This window comes from Pteropus alecto, unplaced genomic scaffold, assembly GCF_000325575.1.
Source record: "Pteropus alecto unplaced genomic scaffold, ASM32557v1 scaffold13, whole genome shotgun sequence".
NCBI lineage: Eukaryota > Metazoa > Chordata > Mammalia > Chiroptera > Pteropodidae > Pteropus > Pteropus alecto.
Window position 1 is genome coordinate 11,600,258 of NW_006434373.1, and position 21,468 is coordinate 11,621,725.

At 45.0% G+C, this 21,468-nt stretch overlaps 1 protein-coding gene across 1 annotated transcript in view; it reads right to left on the reverse strand.

Moving 5' to 3' along the window:
• The window catches only part of FARP1 (FERM, ARH/RhoGEF and pleckstrin domain protein 1), a 225,755-nt gene that overhangs the window by 11,814 nt on the left and 192,473 nt on the right, over nucleotides 1-21,468 (reverse strand). The window contains exons 17-19 of the mRNA XM_015587343.2: nucleotides 12,965-13,046; nucleotides 6,949-7,186; nucleotides 3,275-3,405 (exon numbers count right to left, since the gene is read on the reverse strand). Of these exons, the coding sequence (XP_015442829.1) occupies nucleotides 3,275-3,405; nucleotides 6,949-7,186; nucleotides 12,965-13,046 (451 nt within the window). The remainder of the gene's footprint in view (nucleotides 1-3,274; nucleotides 3,406-6,948; nucleotides 7,187-12,964; nucleotides 13,047-21,468) is intronic.

The window sequence follows — 21,468 nt, forward strand, 5'->3', positions numbered from 1 at the left end:
GTAGCCTCTGCTTTTTCCCTAGGAACAACTGTTCTTGGAGCCCTGAGCTGCACGTAAGCAGTAAGGCCACACTGAGCCCAGGTTACTGAGGCCCCTCGTGGGCTCTCTGCACAGTCCCAGCTGAGCCCAGCTTTCAGCCATCCCTGCCAGGTGTCAGCCTTGGACCCTCCAAACCAGCCTATTTGGAATGTCTAACAATGCCACATGGAGCAGAAGAATCAGCTGGCTGAGCCCTGCCAACTTCCTGACTTGGAAAAACCATGCTATGTAGTATTGGGGTAGTTTGTTACATAACAACAGATTCTTAGAATACCTGCCGTGAGGTTTTTCTGTGCTCCCAGGGCTACTGAGCCAAGAACAGGGATTCAACCAACTCATTTTGATTCTATAGACTTCTGTATGACCTGACTCAACTCTTTCTTTGGTCCTTTCTGAAATGTGGATCAAAGACTCTGTCTGCTAGTATATTTAACTGACATATTTCGGAGATCAACAAAGTAACATATAAACACTTGCAGGGCCAGTGAGTGGATGTTATGACATAAACAATGAGGAAATGGTGCCTAGGGGACCGCTTTCATCAGAGAACAAGGACTGGTGACCCTAACTGTTGCTATGACTCCTGTTCCCGCCCCATACATTCGTTGCTGTTGGAACATGCATTTTCTATCAAACCTGAGGGATCCTGGCTTTTTCCTGAGTGGGAGAGAAGATGGGAGGGCAGGAGGCACTCACCGCAAAAAGAAAAGGGAGTGCGGTCTGTGTCGAGGGGCTTCAGGGCGGGGAGGGGAAGGGCTGTGGACTCAGGTATCGCTGTCTGAGGGTTGAAGATGGAAGATGGCTCTTGACTATTTTTTTTTTAAACCATGGAATAGGAAAAAAGTAAAGGCCCCTAATATCCTTAGGCTCAAGCTGCTTTCTTTTAAAGGGCAAGTCTAAAGACGTCCAGGCCTCTGAATTTTAACCAAATGATGCCCCTCACTCATGCCTCATACCTGTCCCTTTAATGAAAAAGAATGTGCTCCTATAACCTAGAAGGCCAGTCCAGGAAAAACCTCTCTCAGGCATGTAATTCCTAGGATAGAGAGACACCCCCAGGGGGCCTGGCTCAAGCCAAGAGTGCCGGGGCCTTCTTGCTCAGGTGACACTCCTGTCTTCCAGGACATATCATGGCCGACTAACCTGGTATAAGGGTCAGAAGGGTGAGTGGGATTATGCCCGAAAGCCATGTTAGGGATTAGACTGCAGGTATGGGGCGTGAGTGTCTCTAAAATTATCTGTTCGCCTTTACATCTTAATCTTTAAAATTCCGTCTGTAGACAGATCTGTCAGAACCTTCCTTCTACCCACTAGGCTATTTGATAATTTAAAATTAATGATAATCAACTGGTGTGTCATTCCTTTACTACAACATGACATTATGTCCTTCTTGTGTCATTCAGGGTTGACCTGAAACAGTGAATGGCTGTGTAGCCAGTTGATGAGCAAAAGAATACTCAGATAAACTGGGTCTGCAGTTAGTAACCGGCACCCCAATTCCAACCTCACCTTTATAAACAGCAATGACTTCTCTTTATTTAACATGTGGTGTGTGTCTGACGTGCTAGGTGCGTATATTAGCTCCACACATGAGTCTGTAAATTCAATTTTATCATTTTTCAGATAAGGAAAATTGAAAAGCAAAATGATAAGAAACGTGCCCCAAATCACCTGGTCAGTTATGGGTGATAGAACCCACATTTGGCTAAATGCTCATAATGCCTTCTACAGTGCTGAGCTATGTAACCAATAACATTATATAATAATAAATGTATACTTAGTCTGTTCAAATAAATGGAGGTGGGGGACGATAATTCATATTTATTGTTAGTTTTACTCATGAAATCTCACTTGATCCTCATGACCTACGAGGGAGTGGATACAATCCCCACGTCACAGAAGGGAAGGAATGTTCGGCTGGTGAAACATCCCAGCTTTAATGGAGCTAGAATTTGAACCCGGGGCCACCTACTCCAAGTCAAAGCTCTTTTCATAGCTCCATGGAAGACTTTCCTCAAAATAAATGCTTTACAAATGGTCTGTTTGCCATGTAGCATAATATGCTAAATGTTTTATAACGTCCAAAGGTAAAAGAAAATTACATTGATTCCACAGGGCTTTACTACGAGTTCTGTGTGGATGGGTAAATGGGGTTTTTACATGCCAAGGCCTGGTGGAATTTTCTCCCCAGCAGAGCTGAAGCAAATCCCAGCTTTAATTTCCACTCAGCACTTAACCACATAACTCTTCTGACAACTTGTCTTCACAACTGGTTTTCTAGTCAGTTTTGTAACTAGGCTCCCCAACAGAAATACCAAATACACAGAGATGTTCCTTCATCTCCCCTAAACTACACAGGTTTCAAGTTTCCAGGGCAGCCACCTGCCAGAGAAGACTGAGAGCCCCGGCATACTGGAAACTTGTCTGGAGATGAAGGCAGGTACGCAGCAGATCAAAGGGGCTAAAACTCCTTCTGAACCTGGGTGATGGATAGTTCAAAATGGGAGAGCTGCAGGAGAAAGATCCCATAGAGAGATGTGATGAGACGTATCAACTGACTAATAGTTTGATTCTTAGGAAGAGAACTGAAAAAAAGGCAGATTACGCTGTACTTTTAATATTCCCATCGGCCTGGAAGAAGTGTGTTTATGCAACAAGGCACTGCCTCATTGTGAAGGACCTACGGCCCATGCAGGGTGCCGAGTAGGTGAAGGTTAACAGCCCAAGTGAACCTGCGTCTCTCTCAGAATGGTGTTCCAGCTAAAATGTTAGGTTAATTCCTAATTAAAATTATATTACATACAAAAATTGTGCCTTTTAAAAATACTTTGCATACTTACATGGGCATTTACAGTATGCTTTCATATGCTAACTTTTCCTCTGCCTTTAGATCACCATTTTACCCAATTCTTTACTCATTTTCATTTACCTAAATTAAAAAAATAAGCTATTTCAAATCCTCTCAGAACATGGTAGGGAAAAAGGAGCAAATCAGCCAATAAGGAAGAAAGACAGAATACAAGGGCCAAAGGCTAGCTTTATCTCCGAACACGAAATTTTGAATGACACTGTAATGTTAAGGTGTTTTTCCAATTGTCTCCAGGTGGCAGGAAGCCACTTGAGAAGGAGGATATTTTAATTTCGAGTATCTGTATTCAAAAAGGGTTTGGATTTAAGTCACTTAAATGTCACCCTTCTGGCTTCACCTCCAATGCGTAAGAGCACAGCTGCTTACCCTTCCTGGAATCACAAGATTGTCGATGCCAATCAAATCTTTCTTGAGTTCATGCAGCTTCTGGAAATTCTCCATCTTGATCATTGTACCGTGAAGCTGTGCTACCATTTCAGTAATCTCTGCCAAAGCAGCTAATGAAGGAAACAAACACAAAAACTGCAGCATTAATGGCAGACAAGGGTCCCCCAACCCCTGGTCCCCCAACATCTTTAAGCTCAACTCTCCAGAGTAACATCCTCCAGTAGCTGGACTATGTTAGATGCATTCTTTTAGAGAAAACACTGCTATTTCTCACTCTAAAAAGTGATTTGCTTGAATATATTTGCTTTGCTTTACGTATTTATGTGCTTTAGTTTCCCCAATGCACCTTGAAAATGTAAATGACCCCCCCTTCATTGCCACGTGGTGTCCAGCTGTCTTTCACTCAGAACTGTTGTTGGCACTGGCGTAGAGGGGAAAGCAGCAGGGGAGTCAGAGTACCTGGAATTCTGTCTCCAGAGCAGGAATTTTTTTTAACTCCCCTCCTCTGTGAAGAACAGAGCACAGAGAGGCCACAGAAAAATCTAAGGCAAAAGAGGGGTCTTGCAGGGAGAGAGTCTGATAGTAAAACTTTTGGGTAATGAATATTCCAGCACTCCCCAGTTCTTCCTTCTGCAGAAGTTATACTGTTTACTAAGATGGTTGCAAAGTATAATAACTGCAGAACTAAACTTTATTTTGCAATATGGGCAAATCTCTCTTATACTAGTAGGCGTCCAACATGTGTACAAGGAGCTAATGCCCAATTAGCACAAGTCTAGGTGGCATGCAAAGCCACAGTAGCTGAACATTTAGGTATTTTTGTCACGAAAGCAAGAAATATTTATCGACTGAACTTTAATCGTCAGAAAACTAAGTAACTCCTTTATCCCAGAATGTCAACTTTGGAAGGGAAGCATTTTGTTTTCTTGCTTTCTCCCTGGAGATGCAAATTAAATACTTCTTGGCTTATCACAGCACGCTTTGTCTCAGCCACAGTGACAAAACCAAGGCCTGCTCAATCTTCAGACATTACCAGCTGGTTTAGTCCAATAACAACTACTGGGCACCGACTGCTTAGTGGGGTGGGGGAGAGGAGGCGCCAAGAGGGAAAGGATGGCACTCTGGCCCCTACGGCTCATGGGGTAGGCATCTTGGGAACAACTCTTGGCACTTCGTATCCCTGATGTTCAGAAAATGTATGTTCAGACATACTTTGATTTCCTCAGCCTTTTCACAATGATGCCACCTTATGATTTAAGTGACATAAATGCTGCTTCCACTTAATTGTCAAGGACAGACTTCTCTTCAGGGTGGGGGTGGGGGACTGCTTAATAAAATGAAAACTGGGCAAGTCAGCCATGGATAGCACATGCAAAGCTAAAGAAGTCCCTCATCCTCTTGGGTAATTTATATGTACCCCTCTGAGTCCTCAGAGCTGGAATGTCTTTGGGTCATCCTGTCCAGGAGTGCTGGTATGACAGAACGCGGCAGGTGGGCAGAGAAGGTCACCCAACCCTGAGGGTCAGGCAGGAACTGAGGCTTAAAGGAGGAGGCGCATTGCACCAGGAAAGGACAAGGAGGTGGGAGCAATGACTCTAAGCAGGAGCAGCAGAGTATGCTGAGGCATGAGGCATAAAGGACCATGGGTGTCTTAAAAAGCTGACAGTGTATATATAGCAAACCAAAACCATGTCACAAGCCATTTCTGTTCCTCTTCTGTGAATCACCAATGTCTTAATTATTTTGCCAAATCTTCTCTTGGGTTGCCTTTTTAAACTAATTTGAGTGAATTTTCTGAATCAAGCCCCACATCACCATTCCCCTCCTCAAAGACCTTCTTGTCTTCCCTTTGCTCTTAGGTTGTTAGGTCTCATAGGGTTTATGAGACCCCATGGGACCTGGTACCTGCTTACTTTGCCAGCCTTGTTTCTGCTGCTATCCCTCTGCATTTCACACAGAGCTTCCACTTTCTAGAAGGTTCCATAGTTTCTGTCTCCTTCAGACCTCTATGTGCAGTTCCTAGCTCTATACTCTACACCCTCCCTTCATCCAAGAACACTCCCATTTGCACGCCAGCCTTAAACTTCTCGTACTGCTGGAAGGCTGGGTGAGAAGCCCCTGTCCCTACTGCACCAGGCATGTCCCTCTCACGGTTGGTCACTGCCCGGGCACCCACCTCTGTGCTGTCTGATGGGTTCTGTGGGTGGGGGCCACATGCATCCCATTCTTTCTAGTACATCTAGTACATGGCAGGTACTTAATGCATGTCTGTTGTATGAGAGATTGGCTCCTCCAGATCACAAGGAGTTTGGACTTTAGCCTGGGGGAATCAGACATCACCCAGGTTTTTAAGCAAAGGAGTAAGAGATGTATTTAGAAAAAGTGAACAAAGGTGGCCTAAGAGATGGGAGGTGTTTATAATATGTTAGGTGAGAGATATAGGTCTTGACATACTAGTAGATGAGCAAGTTCATGTAATGTTAAGTGTCACCTGTAGAGGGCCCACTCTGTGTGCCGCCTGGCTGGACAGTCTTGGGGACACAGCAACAGATCTCAGGCTCCAGAACCTTCTCCCAGGCCCGTCTTGTACTTCCATATAAATCTAGTTTTAGCAAGAACCCTGCTAAGGCAGTTTACCCAGAACTCTCATCCTGGATAGCTGCCACCCTCAACTTCATGTCCCTCATCTCTCACCATCCTCCAGGGGATGTCTGACCACTCTGGCTTGTCTGATCACTCAGAGTCCTAGGCCTCGAGGGGCTTATGGTTCAGGTGCAGACATTAACAAACCATCTATCGCGTGAGACAGATGACTTAGGTTCAAAACATCATGTGTGGCACAGCAGGGGACAGCACAGTCTGGAATACCAGCTCTGACCTTTTGCTAATTGAGTGACACAAGTCCCTTACCTCCTCTGAGCCTCAGTTTTATTGTCCATAAAATGGGATAACAACACTTATCTCAGGGGGTTGTTAAAAGAATAAAAACCTAACATTAGTAACCTTAGCAAGCTACCTGGCACAGTACCTGACCTGGGTGCTGAGCAAGTGACAGTGGGTAGTATCATCATGAAACAGTAGGGTAGGATGCTCAAGAACATGGGCTCTGGATTTAGGTTCTAAGTCATTTACGTTCCAGCTGTGTGATTCTGAGCAGGCTCCTTAACCTCTCTGGTCTCAATAGCCCCCATATGTAAAATGAGCTCACGCCTGCCTCGCAGACTAGTTGTAAGGATTAGAGTTAATTCAGGTGAAGTGCTTAGTAAGGTGACTGGCAGATTACCAACGCCCAGCAGCACTGAGCACTAGTGTTTATCACAAGCCATTTTCTGTGGCCGGTCTAAAAAGGGATGATGAGTTTCAACCAGGTAGGCAGAGGAAAGCTTCCTAGAGAGGGCTGACTCTCAGTGGAGCTTCTCCAGAGTTCTTTGCACTAAACCATCCAGAATCAATGGAGAAAACGCATGCAAAAGGAAAATAGTGGTCTTCATGATCATTCTCACTTTCTTTACTAAAAAGTCAAGAGGAAACAGAAAATATTTGACCAGGTACTAAAAAGCAATGCTGTGAAAACCTGAGGCACCGTGTCACAGAGCTCTTGGCCTGCGGAGCCCCGCTCTCTCCTGGGCTGGTGGCGCCCACCCGCCGCTCACCTCGGCAGTCCCTGAAGTCTGTGTGGCTGGGAGGGTGGTGCTTGCACAGCCGCTCCAGGACCTGCTTGTAGTGCATGAGCCGGTGCAGGGGGCGCAGGAGGAAGGTGTTGAGCGGCAGGTAGCACACCTTCTGCAGCTCGAAGTCTCTGCACAAGTTCTCCAGTCGCCGGGAGCTCCTGATGCTGGTCTCCAGGGCCTCCAAAGCCTCGCCGTGCTTCCACAGGTGAGCGGCCAGTTGCTGGTGAGGGCAAAAGACGAGGGTGAGGGTGGGGTCCCGCTCAGCCAAACTGCGCATGCGCACGGTCGCCCGGTTTGCCATGCAGGAACGAAGATCGACTCCGCTTCTATCATTTCATTTCATTAACGTTCATATTTTTTACATTGCACGACTTCATTAATTCAATTAAGTTTTCAAAATGAAATAAAAAGCTCTATTAAAGAATTGAGCAGTTTAAAACATGTAGGGATGATAAAATAGGAGATGTATATATAACATGAGAGGTGTAAAGTGTCTTTTAAAAACAAGACCGGCAAAACAAAGGGGAAATTAAATGCATAGGAGCTCCCTATGTGGTTTTCTTCAAAACGTCAAAAGATGACAAACAGACCAGGACCACTCAGAAAACATCATATAGTTAAAAAAATATATGTCTGTTTCCCTTTCTCTTTTTTCCTCATATACTAACAGTACCTGCCATTAGCCTCCTACACTGCTAGATTCAGGGAGCTGGATGAGAATTAGACATGGTCCCTACTCTCCTGGGGTCTGACCAAGATCCTTTCCTTGCCCAAACATTTGTCAGGCTCTAGAATCTTCTCCCAGGGCCGTCTGTGTACTTCCGTGTAAATCTAGTTTTAGCAAGAACCCTGCTAAGGCAGTTTCCCCAGAACCCTCACCCTGGATAGCCGCCACCCTCGACCTCGTGTCCCTCATCTCTCGCCATCCCCCAGGGGATGTCCGACCACTCTGGCTTGTCTTCAGCACGAATCCTACGATTGGTTCGGCCAGAATGCCCCCTCGCTCCTGATGTTTCCTTTTAGGAATTTTCCATCCTCTGACTCTACCCTGCTCCATGCTATAAATTCCTGCTTGCCCATGCTGTATTCAGGGTTGAACCCAAATCTCCCAGTCACTGTAAAACCCCACTGCCATGCTCCTCCCTCGGTCACAACGGTCCTGCTTCACCACACAGTAAGGTCTGCTTTACCATCGTTAGCAAGTGTTGCCGAATAGTTTTTTCTTTGAACAAGTTGTGGTGGAGACAGATGCAAAGTAAAAAGTTTGATGATATAGAGCATTAAACTAGAGATGAATTCCTCGCAGCAGCCAGGGAAAAACTGCAAGGGGAGGACATGTCCAGATAGATAGAGTACTTAGGGAGTGGGGGACAGAGGACACCCCAAGACAGAAGGACAGCTGCTATCTGTGTGCTGCCAACCGCCACACCTGGATTCTTAATCCCAACATCTCCACTCGCACCTTCCAGAAACAGCTTGAAGCACAGTGAATCCAGACACAAACTCAGCAGTCCCCGCCTCACTGGGGGCCACCCTGTGATTCTCTAACTTCAGGATCAGTGCCACCATCAGCCAGAAAATGCTGGACAGAAACGCTGGATCCAGATTCCCTCATTGTTTGACTCCTTCCCCAAGTCCTACCAATTCCACCTCTTTAAACTGTCAAACCAGCTCCTGTCTTCCCCCCCCCAAGGTCACAGCCCTTGTTTCAGCCTTGCACCATCCGCCACTGTAATGGTGTCTCCAGCAGGGGCTGTCACTACTCTTCACACTTCCAAATTACTGTGCATCAGACACCAAAATAAACTTCCTACAATGCAGCTGAGCACATCGCCTCTTTCTTGGATACAAGAGCTCCCAGCATCTCAGGACAACCTCAGAGTCTTCAGCAGAGCACACAGGGCCCTAGGGTGTAATCCTTCCTATCCCCCCATCATCGCCTCCTGCTGCTCACCCCAGGCCACCCACTGAACAACCTGCACTTAGATGTGCCAGGTCCTCGAACCCAGAACCTCTACATATGACGCTCCCCTCCTAAGACACCTCCCAGCCCCTCCTCACCCTTCAGGGTTCCCTCTGGGGCCTTCCCTGATCTCCAGGCTGAGTTAGTCTCATCGATCCTCCTGCAGTTATGCTGTGTTTGTCCATCTTAGTTTATCATATGGTTTCTCTTGTAGAATTTATTTTGTGACTTAAAAAAAAAAAGATTCACAGGAAGTTGCAAAGAAACTATAAGGAGACTCCATGCACCTTTCACCTGGCCTCTCCTAATGCTAACATCTTGCAAAACAATAGCACAATATCACAACCAGGAAACTGACATTGGTACAATCCACATTGTTTATCTGGATTCCATCAGTTTTCCATGCCGTCATTGTGTGTGTTATACATGTGTGGGCACATCCCTGTACGTGTGTGCATGTGTATAGCTCAATGCAATGTTATCACATGTCTGGTCCCCTACTTGATTTTGAGAGAGAGCATCTGTCATGTCACTGTAACCTCAGGGCCTGATAGACATGGTAGACTGGTCCTCTACTTGATTTTGAGAGAGAGCATCTGTCACTGTAACCTCAGGGCCTGATAGACATGGTAGATGCTCAATAAAAGTCTGCTGTCTGCTTGCACTGATGAGCAAGTGAATCAGCGCATGCATGCAGCCGAGGCAGGAGTCTTGCTAAGACCTGAGCACCTGGAGAATGGACTTCATGGGCCCTGAAATGCAGGATAGAATGTGAAGGACAGGGAGAAGGGGTCTGGAGAGATTGTCTAGGGCTAGTGTGAAGTCTTTTTCATCAGGTTTAGAGTTTGGATTGTATTCTCCGAGCCGCAGAGAGACAAGGAAGGTTCTGAGCTTTGCCAGTCTGGCTGTAATATAAATGGTGGCTTGGGAGGATGGTGTGGTGGAAGGCAAGAAGACTCATGAGGAAGCTGGGTGAGTCATCCAGGAAAGAGAAAACAGAGCCAGGAGGAGGAATGTGGTAGGAGGGTAAGAAGGAGAAGGGGCAGGGGGTGGAGGCCTGGGGAGACAGCCTGGATGGCAGGTGAAGGGTCAAGATGAAAGGAGAGGAGGATGTCCTTTTCTCTGCGTGGATGTCGAAGTGCCTTCGTGCCTGTGGGTAGATTTTCCAGTTGGAAGTTCACAGCGTGGGCTAGAGGACAAGACTCGGTATTTCTGGCTTTCATGTGGGGATTGGAGCCCCTGGGTCAGCTCCCTCAGTCTCATGCAGAAGGTCTTGGAACAGCTGAAGGGTAATCACAGCATCCTCGCTGAGCCCCTGCAAACGCAGGTAAGTGCACAGCTCGGGGAATGGGCAGGAAAGACTGCAAGCTGGAGATCACCCGAAGCATTTTGGACAAAAGTACTAATCTGGGCTTTTATGTCTTCTGCTACTCCCTTCCACACTTCATAAAAATTATTTAAAACCAACAATAACTGCCACACACACACAAATTTCTTCAAAAGGCTGCCAGTGGCTCTCTGAGCCTCTCCAACTATTTTTATTTTGCTTGCACAGAGCTCCATGCTATAAACGCTTGATTGGCACAATAACTAGAATGCCAGCACAGCTGAGGAAGCTGGCTAAACCCAATAATGCCAACTCACTAGACTGAGGAGATAGAATTGCTATGAGCGGAAATCAGGTGTATTTTTAGGTCTTAGGTGCTAGGTGAACGGAGAGGAGGGTGGATGTCTACTGAATGTCAGCTCTCTGTGGAGGAGCAGAGGGTGGAAGACAGCAGACAGGCCACAGAGGGCCACAAAGGAGAGCTGATGAACAGGAGAACTCTGGGGACTGTCCCCGAGGGGATGGGGAAGAGCTATCAGGTCTCCGCTGCCGTCCCCAGAGATGCATGGTGGAATCCAAGCCTCTTTGAAGGGAGTAAGTAAGTGCAGGCTTATAATCTGACGAAGGGAGCATTGTGAGAAAAAGCAAAAAAAACGAATTGGGCTGAAAAAAAAACCAACAACAAAAAAAAAACAGAACATGGGAAAAGAGGCTTCAATGAGAAAAATAACTGGGAAGTACAATAGTAACGAAAATGTGTCATAGAAGAAAGCATATCTTTAACAAGTGACAAAAGCCAGCCTGAAAAATCTATACACAATAATTCCAACTTTATGACATTCTGGAAAAGACCAAACTATGGAGACAATCAATGATGAGGAGTTGCCAGGGTTGGAAGGGTGGGAGGGATGAATAGGTGGAGCACAGAGGATTTTTAGGGCCATAAAACTATCCTGTATGATTCCGTCAAGGTGGATGCTTGACATTACATACTTGCCAAAACCCATAGCATGTAAAACACAAAAAGTGAATCTACCGTAAATCTATGAATTAACAATACCATATCAATATTGGTTCATCAGCTGTAACAAATGTACCGCACGGACACAAGAGGTTAAAGGTGTGGCGAAGCGTGTCTGTGTGTGTGTGGGTGTGTGTGTGTGTGTGTGTGTGTGTGTGTGTGTGTGTGTGTGTGTGTGTGTGTGTGTGTTGTGAGGGTTGGGGTGGGAAGGGAGTGAGAATATGGAAACTCTGTGTGAGCTTTCTGCTCAATTTTTCTATAAACCTGAAATTGCTCTAAAAATAAAAGATATTAATTATAAGAAACCACAGGAAAGTGAAAAGAGATGTTACCATTACATCTGAGTTTTGTACACCAACCTCACTTGTGCATTAATGGTGGGATATCGTAGATAATTCTTGCTCTTTTTTTTTTTTTTTTTGATGTAGGATTCTGCAATCCTAATGGCTTCCCTGGCCTCTGATATTACCCAAAGCAGGAGTGTTGCTTTTTGAACACCATGAAAAAGCAAGCGGCAGCTCAGTCTGTTAAATAATATCTTGACCTTTGTTAAGAGCAACAGGAAATCTCAAGTAGGTTTAGAGCTTATCTTTTCTGTGCCATGCACCACTCCTTCCATATCTTCCCCTTGTCCTAGCTTATGAGCTATAATTCTAAGGGGAAAAAATTAAACATTATACAACTTAGCCAAATCCTTAGGAATTCAAACCCCAACAGTAAGTTTTATTCTATGAGTGCCTCATATACAGTATAGGTAGTCAGCTAGCACTGGATGGATAGAGGGATGGATGGATGGATGGACTGATGGACAGACGGATGGACTGAAATGGTGGCAGTATGAACAACATGCCTTCTTTATGGATAGATGGATAGATAGATCGATGGATGGATGGATGGATGGATGGACTGATGGACTGATGGACAGATGGATGGACTGAAATGGTGGCAGTATGAACAACATGCCTTCTTTAAGGGGTTATTAACTTGCTCTGGGCAGTTATTAGTTAAGGTTTTTGGAGAGGCCTTGGACAGTCGAGATACAGGAAGATTGCTTTAAAATGCAAATACAGATATATTTGTATTCAAAAGAAATTGTGTAAATGAAAACATTCTATGTTAAAGGAATTAGTAACGGATGAAAATGAAAATTTGAGATATAAGAGGTGGGGCAGATCTCAAAGATGAGGTAGAATATTGGTTCAATATGTATTGACTTCTTTGGGTATCTTGCATCACCAGTTATTGCTTGATGGTTAAAAATATATTTATCTTGTACGCTGACTTTTTAAAGTTATAGCACTGACTGGAATTCCTACATAGCTTCGAATCCAATATTTTTGTCATGCTTACAAGAAGCCAAAACAACTAAGAATGAAATGTTCAGTCAACTAATGTTTTGTGTACATAATTTTTAAAAACAGGTTTTGAATGATCTGTTTACAGAAAATATCTGTTGTTTTGGTTATAACATAAGAGCTTTTGAAGAGAAAAAGTATGAAAAGTGCTTCCCCCAAAGTGATTGGATTTTCTGTTATGCTTCACAATGAAATGACCTAGAAAGGACAGGCGAGTTTCCCCGCGTTGTGCTAGGTGTACACTGTCATACCATGGAAAGGGATTACAGTCAGCAGCTCCAGCATGATTTCCCCTGGCGAACCTGCTCTGCTCAAGTCCCAAAGCAGCTCACCTTCATGGCCTGAATGTTCTTCAGCATGACATCGCCGATTCTTTGGTAATCTCCTCTGATGTGAGCATTTGAGCGGCCTTCCCTGAGAGCAAGGGCAAAGGGTTGGAAACCAAAGCATTAGTACTGAAACTGTTACCAGAAAATGTCCCCGCCCTAGGTCACAAAACATGACCTTAGGTCTTCCTTTCCAGTTGGCAATGTGTACCTCTCCCCGCTGTGGGTGTCACAGAATGTTAGCACGGGGAAGAAACTTGGAAATTACCCCAGTCGCTCGCAGACAAAGAATTCCACTTGTGCTTTGAAAGAGACAGGGAAGAACCATTTTCTGATCGTTTTAATTTGGTCTCATTTTACATTTTCTTTCCCATCCACACTTGGGTGATTTCAGTGTCTTTAGAACATCACGGAGATCACTCGTAATAAGAGATCACTCATAGAACGAGAGTGTATGGCACAGACTGGGACTGATAGACACTTGTAAGAAGCAAGACTTAAGCCTCAAAATCAAAATTTCTGCTCCCAAGAGTCCTTCAGCCTGAAAGCAGACAAAGAGTTGTGTGAAAAGCTCTTGGGAAGAGAAAAATATAATTGAGAAAGTGCAGGAGACCCATGCATGGAGGTGAGAATGCGGGAACCGACCCAGACGAGGGCAGGATTAGTGTCCCAGGTACAGAGAGGGGAGGGGAGAGGGCGAGGGAGAGGGACCAAGGTCTCCCCCCAGACATGCTGGGTGGCAGATGACAAAGATGCGGGCATTTTCAGCAGAGTACTTGGGAATATATTCATATTTCTTATATTCTTATATAAATATATTCATATTTCTTATAGCTAGCTTAGTGCTTTAGCCAATGTTGATGATCCAGGGACTTAACCAGAAAAAAGAAGAAATATTAATAATGGTAGCTATTACTTACTGAGTACTGTCCACTGTGCTGGGCACGATATAGGCATTAACTTGTTTAATGCTCATGGCAGCCATATGAGGCGGGTACCATTATCACCTTCATTTAACAGCTAAAGAAACTGAGGCACAAAGAAACTACATAACTTGCCTAATGTCAGTTACTACAACATAGTGAGCTTTGTTCTTGAGCTCAGGAGTCTCGTTTGAGTCTACACTCCTAACAAGGATACCAGTGCATAACTGCAAATTTTCCTGATGACAAGGAAAGAATTTCTCAGAGGTCATTAAAACATGATTTTCAACAAAAAACCGGGCTAATATCTTCAAACCAACTGTTCAGGATAGCTAGAAGCCAACTTAAATGAAAGGGATGAATTAAAAAGAGAAAAGGTAACAACTTTTTCTGGTATGAGGCTTCTAAGGTGTTCAGAGTAGAATAAAGCAATCCAAATCAGGATGAGTGATTGACACCCTATAGATGCCACCATTACTATGCCTGTAACAATGAGAGAAATGACTTCCATCTCAGTGGAAGCAGTGTGAGAATTCGGAGCCTTCCGGAACTGTTGACTCAATCTCTGATTCATCAAGCATCTCAGATGGGGAGAGGAGGGCAGGAGGGAACACACGTGCTTAATGAAGCAAAGCCGGGGTGAACAGATCAAGGCAAATAGACACAGAGGGGCGGGTCCCTCGCTTGGCTCCTGGCTGCACACACCATGAGATATTCCACTGGTTCTAACTAAGCATATATTATAAATTACATCATGGGAGACAGAGCGCCCAGACCCATTAGGCAATTCAAGCTCCTCTAAAATATAAGAAAAGAGAGCATCCATTGCCCTCAGCCCCTTCCTGGGTCTTCAGTGGCTCCTCTAGGCTGTGTTTCTGTAACCTATTCCATTCTCTTCTAACCGGACACAGAATTCATTCCTCAGTCCTCCTGCTTCCTCTCTCTGTCCAAAGAAACACTGCTAGCAGACTGCTGTACTTACTACTCACTTCTCTGAATTAAAATTTGGATCCTGTCCTCACCAGTCCTGAAATGGTTCTGCGGAAGCCTGCTATTACCCTCTCAATGAACTAAACCACTGAGGTATCGTCTCTCCTGCTCCTAGTCAACCTCTTTGGGCCAGCTGCCCCCAAACTTCCTAGTACTCTGCTCTTTAGCTTCTGGAAGCCTGTTCCTCCAGGCTCCCTGATTTCTCCTTAGGTTAGTTCTTCAGTCCTCTTTGCCAGCTCCTCCTCCTCTTCAGGCTAAGATGTCTGTGTTCTTTGGGAATCCATCAGTGGTTATCTACTCTCACTTCCTACTTTTTCCTATGTAATTCCTTCAATTCTGCATAGTTTCAATTCATGATGCCAAATGTTCTTTGTGACTACTGACCCAGGTACTGTATTTCTCATACCTTCCAGAGGGTTCTACATGAATCACCACCCCTACAGGTATCTCAAACTCAAGAGGCTCCACGCAGAGTTGATTACCTTACTGCCCAAACCCAATCCTCTTCCCACATTTTCTTCCTTAATGATATACCTGTTCTGCACCAGGCTCAAGCTAGCGACCTCAGTCATCCTCACTTGTCTCTTCTATCCCCACCCATTGCATTGAATTCTCCCCGAAATGGAAAATGCTCAAGCATATGACTTAGACCCAGGTTCTGGTAATCACTGCACGTATTCTACCCCATCAGCTGCAGGGTTGAGGCACCTCTGGATTTTTGGCAAATGGTCATTAGCCAAATCAGTACTGAGGTATTTATTGGTTGACCATTCTGTTGATCCTGATGTGTGGCTGGGCTTGGTTGAGAAGTTACCAGTTGCTCTTCTCCTTACCACTGGGAACAGAAAGGAGCTCCAGCCCCAAACAATGGAGTCTTTCTGGTATTCAGAAACACTGATCCCTCTGCACCATCATCATGTGATGCTCTTTTAGAAGCCGGAAAGTTCTCCTTCCTTTTCCACTACCCCCCATGCCTGAGCAACAAAAGAGAACCCAGCAATTGAGCCAGAAAGACCTGATATTGACTAAATACCATACAGCAATAAAAGAAGGCCAGACACAATGTACACTTGATTTGTGGGAATGTGGCTATTATCCGGAACTTAAATAATTGACCCCTAAACTTTCAAATGGGTATGCAGTTTGACAATGCACATAAGAAAAATCTTCAGTTCGTTCAAAGGACATAATTTAGATATATTTAGTGAAAGTCCTCTGGATCGGGTGAGCAAGAGGAGAAATGGGGGTCTCTCGTTTCCATTAATAATGAGCAATTTCCTGCCTCTTACAGATAACGCCCCGACCCAAGGAAAAAGGAAGTGCTGGAAAGCGGACACTGTGGGCGGAGCGGCAAGCGATGGTGGAAGCCAGACGTTACTGACTTCATTTCCTTTCTTCTTCGCCAAGTATTTATTAAAAGAAAACATACTGATATTAAAACCCCAAACTAAGGGAGATATTCTTCCTGCATTGGTTTCCTAGCAGGACCCTATCTGCTCCCCTAAGTCTTCAGCATCTTTATTTCACTGTAGAAACTGCTCTGAGTATCATGTCCCCTGTACCACTGGGAAGACCCTGATATCAAATTCAAAGGGGGCAGTTCGAGGTGGTGTCATGAAACCAGGCTGGGACCTAAGTTAACACGACGAGCACAGCGGCTCTGCCTCCACTCTCCCCCTGCCCCCGCCCCCGACCCCATGCCCTCCCTACTCACGACAAGCCCCAGCCCTGCATGGTTCCATAACAGAGTCGGGCCATGGGAACGACACCCCAGACTCCTGCTGCCTCCTACAGAAATACCATCATGTTTTTACTTCCTCTACATGTTCGTGTCACCAAATCTACAAGCCTAAAGCATTTGCTTTATTATGAAGAGCTAAAAGGTCATTTTATTATCGAAAACATGAAAAGTAATTATAATTTTCTGGAACGCCCTCCGGATGTTAACCTCACAAGAAAAGGGTCCTTGTTTGGAGGACAGGGCTACATATTTGTTGTCTGTGTAATTACCACGCAGCAACAAAGCTGAAAATTCTCTTGACAATTTCGCTTCAGAAACCCATGTGCGTACTAAGAAGCCTCTTAGATGCTAAGCTCTGACCCATGCACCCTGAGCACTGTACTCCCAGGATCAACCACACGTGATCTCAGCACACGGCTGAACACACACACTCACCTCCCCGTGAGCTGGTCCGTAGCTCGGCAAAGAGAAGAGCAGACAAAGAGAAGAGGAGGAAGAGGATAAGAGAGCAGGGACCAGCTCTCTGTGGGAGGGCGGCTGACCAACAGCGAGGCCACGCTCGAGGCTGTGTACGAGGGGCAGAAGGAGACCTACCTCACAGGGCTTTGCCTCTGAGCGTCAGGAAACACTTTCTCTGGCTGTAGATGCAGGTGGGGCAAGGCTGACAGGGAAAATCATCACTCTGTCCCCCATTCACATCCTCAACCCCAGGGTCAACATACAATCCACATGGAACCCTAAAAGAGACTGAATTTCCAGCGTGCCGCTGACCTTGGTGGTGATAGAATCTCCAACGATCCCACACAGTACGTTGTGCACTGGGGAGCCATCCCCGCTGGGAGAGGACACTGGGCCTGGCTTTGGGCGAGTGTTGGAGGAGATCCTTTACCAGGGAAAGTAGGCAGTGGCTGACCCACTGGGCTTTCCAAGTAGCCCAGTATTAATCAAAGCATGTTATTAGACACTCTGCACTCCCCTTCTCATCAGAAAAAAAAAGAAGCATCATCTCATCAGACTGAAACCCAACAGCGAACTGTGCATCTGGGAGCTGCAGGGCTAACTTTTCCCCTGGCTTTGTGTCTGGTGCTCTCTGGCCCTAGGAAAATGTAATTAACTCTGTGAAGCCTCAATTACGAAACGAACATCATATCCTCATTCTTACTATTTTCTGGTTTCTATGATTCTAAATGAAGGAAAAAAAAAGGCCTGTAATTACATGTGTTTGTATATCTATGTAAATAAAAGGGTAATGCGTCAATAAGTAAATGTGCAAAGACAAATTTTTCATTAATATGTGGGATGGGGAGAGTGGCTGGGTTCAAACAGCAAATAAATTAGCCAGAGCAATAGATTACAGTCATATGCCACTTAATGACAGAGATGCATTCTGAGAAATGCACTTAGGCGATTTCGTCACTGCGAACATCACAGAGTGCCAAAAACCTCGATGGTACAGCCAGGCCCAGAGAAACACCCTCCAGTCTTGTTTTTTTGACAACTACCTCAACGTTTGAGTTCTAAGAAAGGTGGTGGTGAAGGACATAGTGTGTTGGGGCATTCAGGCATGAAAGGGAGACTGGGTCCGTCGCCCCTCTATCACTCCAGAGCTCCTCCCCTTCAATCCTCTAGAACTGTCCAATACGGTATCCACATGCTTATTTAAATTTCAACTTTACTTAAAATGAAATTTAAAAATCCAGTTCCTCGGTCATACTACCCATATTTCAAGTGATCAGTAGCCACATGTGGCTAGCAGCTATTATATCGAACAATGCAGACATAGGACATTGCCATCATCACAGTAAGTTCTATCGGAAAGCACTGCCCTAGACAGAACCAGAGAATAAGTAGTTAACAGCTACTTCTCCAACCCCTAGGTTCATGGCCTCCACAGGGAAAGTAAGAAATGGGGTATAGTCCTACCTAGCTTTATGCTAAACCACTTCTGGCAAGGCACTCTTCCTTTCAGACCTCATGTTCCATAGGGGAAAAAACGGCGATAATTCCACAAGATTATTTTGATTGTCAAATGAGATAATTTAAGGGAAAATGCTTTAAAAGATACTGCAGAAACGCAAGGTGCTTCACTGCGCATTTGTCCAGTCCTAAAGCTGTGATTTTCTTTTCACATCTCTAGAATACTGAGATGTTATTTCTGTCCTGAGAAAATGGTCAGATACTCATTGATCTCTTGGCTTGGCATGAGTAGAAAATAGGACAGGATCTCTTGAGCTATCCCCAGGCTCTGCTTTCTAATCTTATCAGGCTGGTTCTGGCTACCTCCTTGCTGCAGAGCAGAGCAGAGGATGTAAGCACAACGCAAGCTCTAGAAGAACAGGCCTGCTTTGTTCACTGAACACTGAGAGGAGGAACTGATATCTAGTAGAGACACAATAAATATTTGTTGAATAAATGAAGGAAGACCCTGGCCAAGTTTGCTGACATGAGGATTTGCACGGATCCTGCTGCAAATGAGCAAAAAGAAAAGCAAAAGAACCTGGGCTCTTTCGTTGGGCGGTGGCATTATTACGAGGAAGGACAGTACCAGAGTAGGAAGCAGAGGGGTGGCTGCAAATTTTTTTCTGGGGAGGGTTTTAGTTACTGTGTGTTGACTGCCGCCATGTTCTAGAAGCCCTGCCAAACGCTTTACAAACTCCTTTCCTTCATCCTTCATCAGCAAGTGATCACTACTTCCACTTTACAAATAAAGAAATTGACGTTAGAGAGGTTCGGTGACTGGCCCAAGGATGCCCAGTGGAAGTGGGATTTGAAGGAAGGTCTGTCTGACTCCAAGGCCTGTTTTTATTTCAAACCTAAAACGGATAGTATAAATCCACGGGCCACAGCTCAGGGCTCTGGGGTGCAGAGATGGCTCCTGCCACCAGAAACTCAAGTGTACAAGTAAGAAGGAAAAAGGAGAGTCACGTTACAGTCTTATCCCTGGCCACACAGCCCGTGTCCCAGGTATGTTTTGGCACGAGTGGCACAAGTTAGCAGGCGGCGACTATTTTAGATCACGCAGAGAGATGAGGTTTGCAGGGAGCCCGGAAGTCGCGCTCTCATGTTACAAGTGAACAGCAATGAAGCTGCTTCTTGGAGTTCTTTTCCCTCTAAATGTTAGGCCGAAAGCCATTCAGGGTGTTTGTTATTAACAGTAATGCCACAAACTTTCCACGTGAATATGGTTTTTTACATGTGTAAAAGCACTATCCACTCCCATTTGCCAGGCCTCCTCTGCTTTGAGGCTTTGAAATACAACAACAGCAAATATATAATTCTTTACGATTTACCCTTGAGGAAACCAAGACATTTTCATGCATTTGTTCTTTAAGTATTTTGAGCGACTATTCTGTGACAGGCCCTGTGTTTGTTGTACTATTCCTTTTTCATTTTTTAGAAAAATGCTGTCCAAAAATCTTTGTAATGACAGAAATGTTTTTTTTTTTACATCTGCTATTCAATACAGTAGCCACTCACCACATGTAGCTAGTGAGCCCTTGAAATATGGCTAGCGGTTACTGAGAAAATGAGTTTCAAATTAATTTAAATTGCTATAAGTGGCTAGTGGCTACTCTACTGGATAGTGCAGCCTTAGATGTCCTTGTTTATCCTTTTCTTGTATTGTTTTCCATTTGTAAACTGTCTCAAAAATCTTCGAGGAAGATAAGGCATAAAAGGATTTAAAACCACAATAAAAATGAGCCTTAAGAATTGTGATGCAGTTTACAAATGAGAAAATCAGCCATTCATCAAACACAGACACCGTTCTGAGTTCCAAGCTAGACTAAATGGCATGGGAATGGTTCCCCCTGGAGGAACCTAGAGTTTTGGCAGAGTAGAAAGATGTGTGTAAGGAACTGAGATTCCAGCTGAAAAGTAGTTGGTAGGTGACATAAAAAGGCTAATAACCATCATGAGAATTCAGAAGAGCGATGGAGGTTGGAGGTGGGAGAAGGGAGGTAGAAATCACAGCTTCTGAACCTGGTTAACTCGGTTTTACAGGGAGAAAAATCAATGCGGTTAATTGGCTTTGTCGGACTAGAGTGACTCGGGATTCCTAACATACAAGGTTGTAACCCTGACTTCCTGCTCAAGACCGAATCCATGGCTGCTGGAACGTCGGAACCATTCAAAGCTTATGAGACAGTGGGATACATTACACAAGAATGTTCCAAGGGAAAAGGCACTGCAGTTGATTTTACCAAAAAGGTATAAAAGTTTTCATTGCACATAGGGAAGACAGGGGACCTCCATGTTGTAAGAATTAGCCGATCACAAACAAAGTATGTGGGGTAATAATTATTACTCCAGAAAATAATTACAGGAATTCTCCTCAACGGACTTTTACAAATATTTAGATCTTGGGCACCAACAAAATAGGATGGAAATCAGATCCTTTCCTGACGTGGATGTGGGAAATAATCTATAGATACCAACTTCAGGGGGAACCAAAGCTTTCATATCATGTCATCCATCTGTGCAGGCAAAGCCAGCCAGTGCTTCACTGTGTGGCAGCAACCGTTAGCCATAGTTTCAAAAGGACAAGGTCTGGGTCTGATCTGTCTTTCCCGGTGACGCAGAGGTGAAGTGTGGTGGTGCCAACACTCAGAGCCGAGGGGAGGAGTGAGGTGGATGTGCACACGTGTGCACATGCGTGGAACATGGCGTGAGCTCAGGCCTGGTTTGAACACCTGCATTGATGACACGGAGACGCTGCCCCTTTGAGAGAGAACGTTATGAAAAGCTGCTTCTGACTGAAGGTGGAGCTATCTTTCTGCGTAGTGGAGGGAGACTGGGTGGTGGCCACTGCAAGAAACCCCCAGGGGCCTGTAAAAAGAACAGAATCTCTGCCCGCC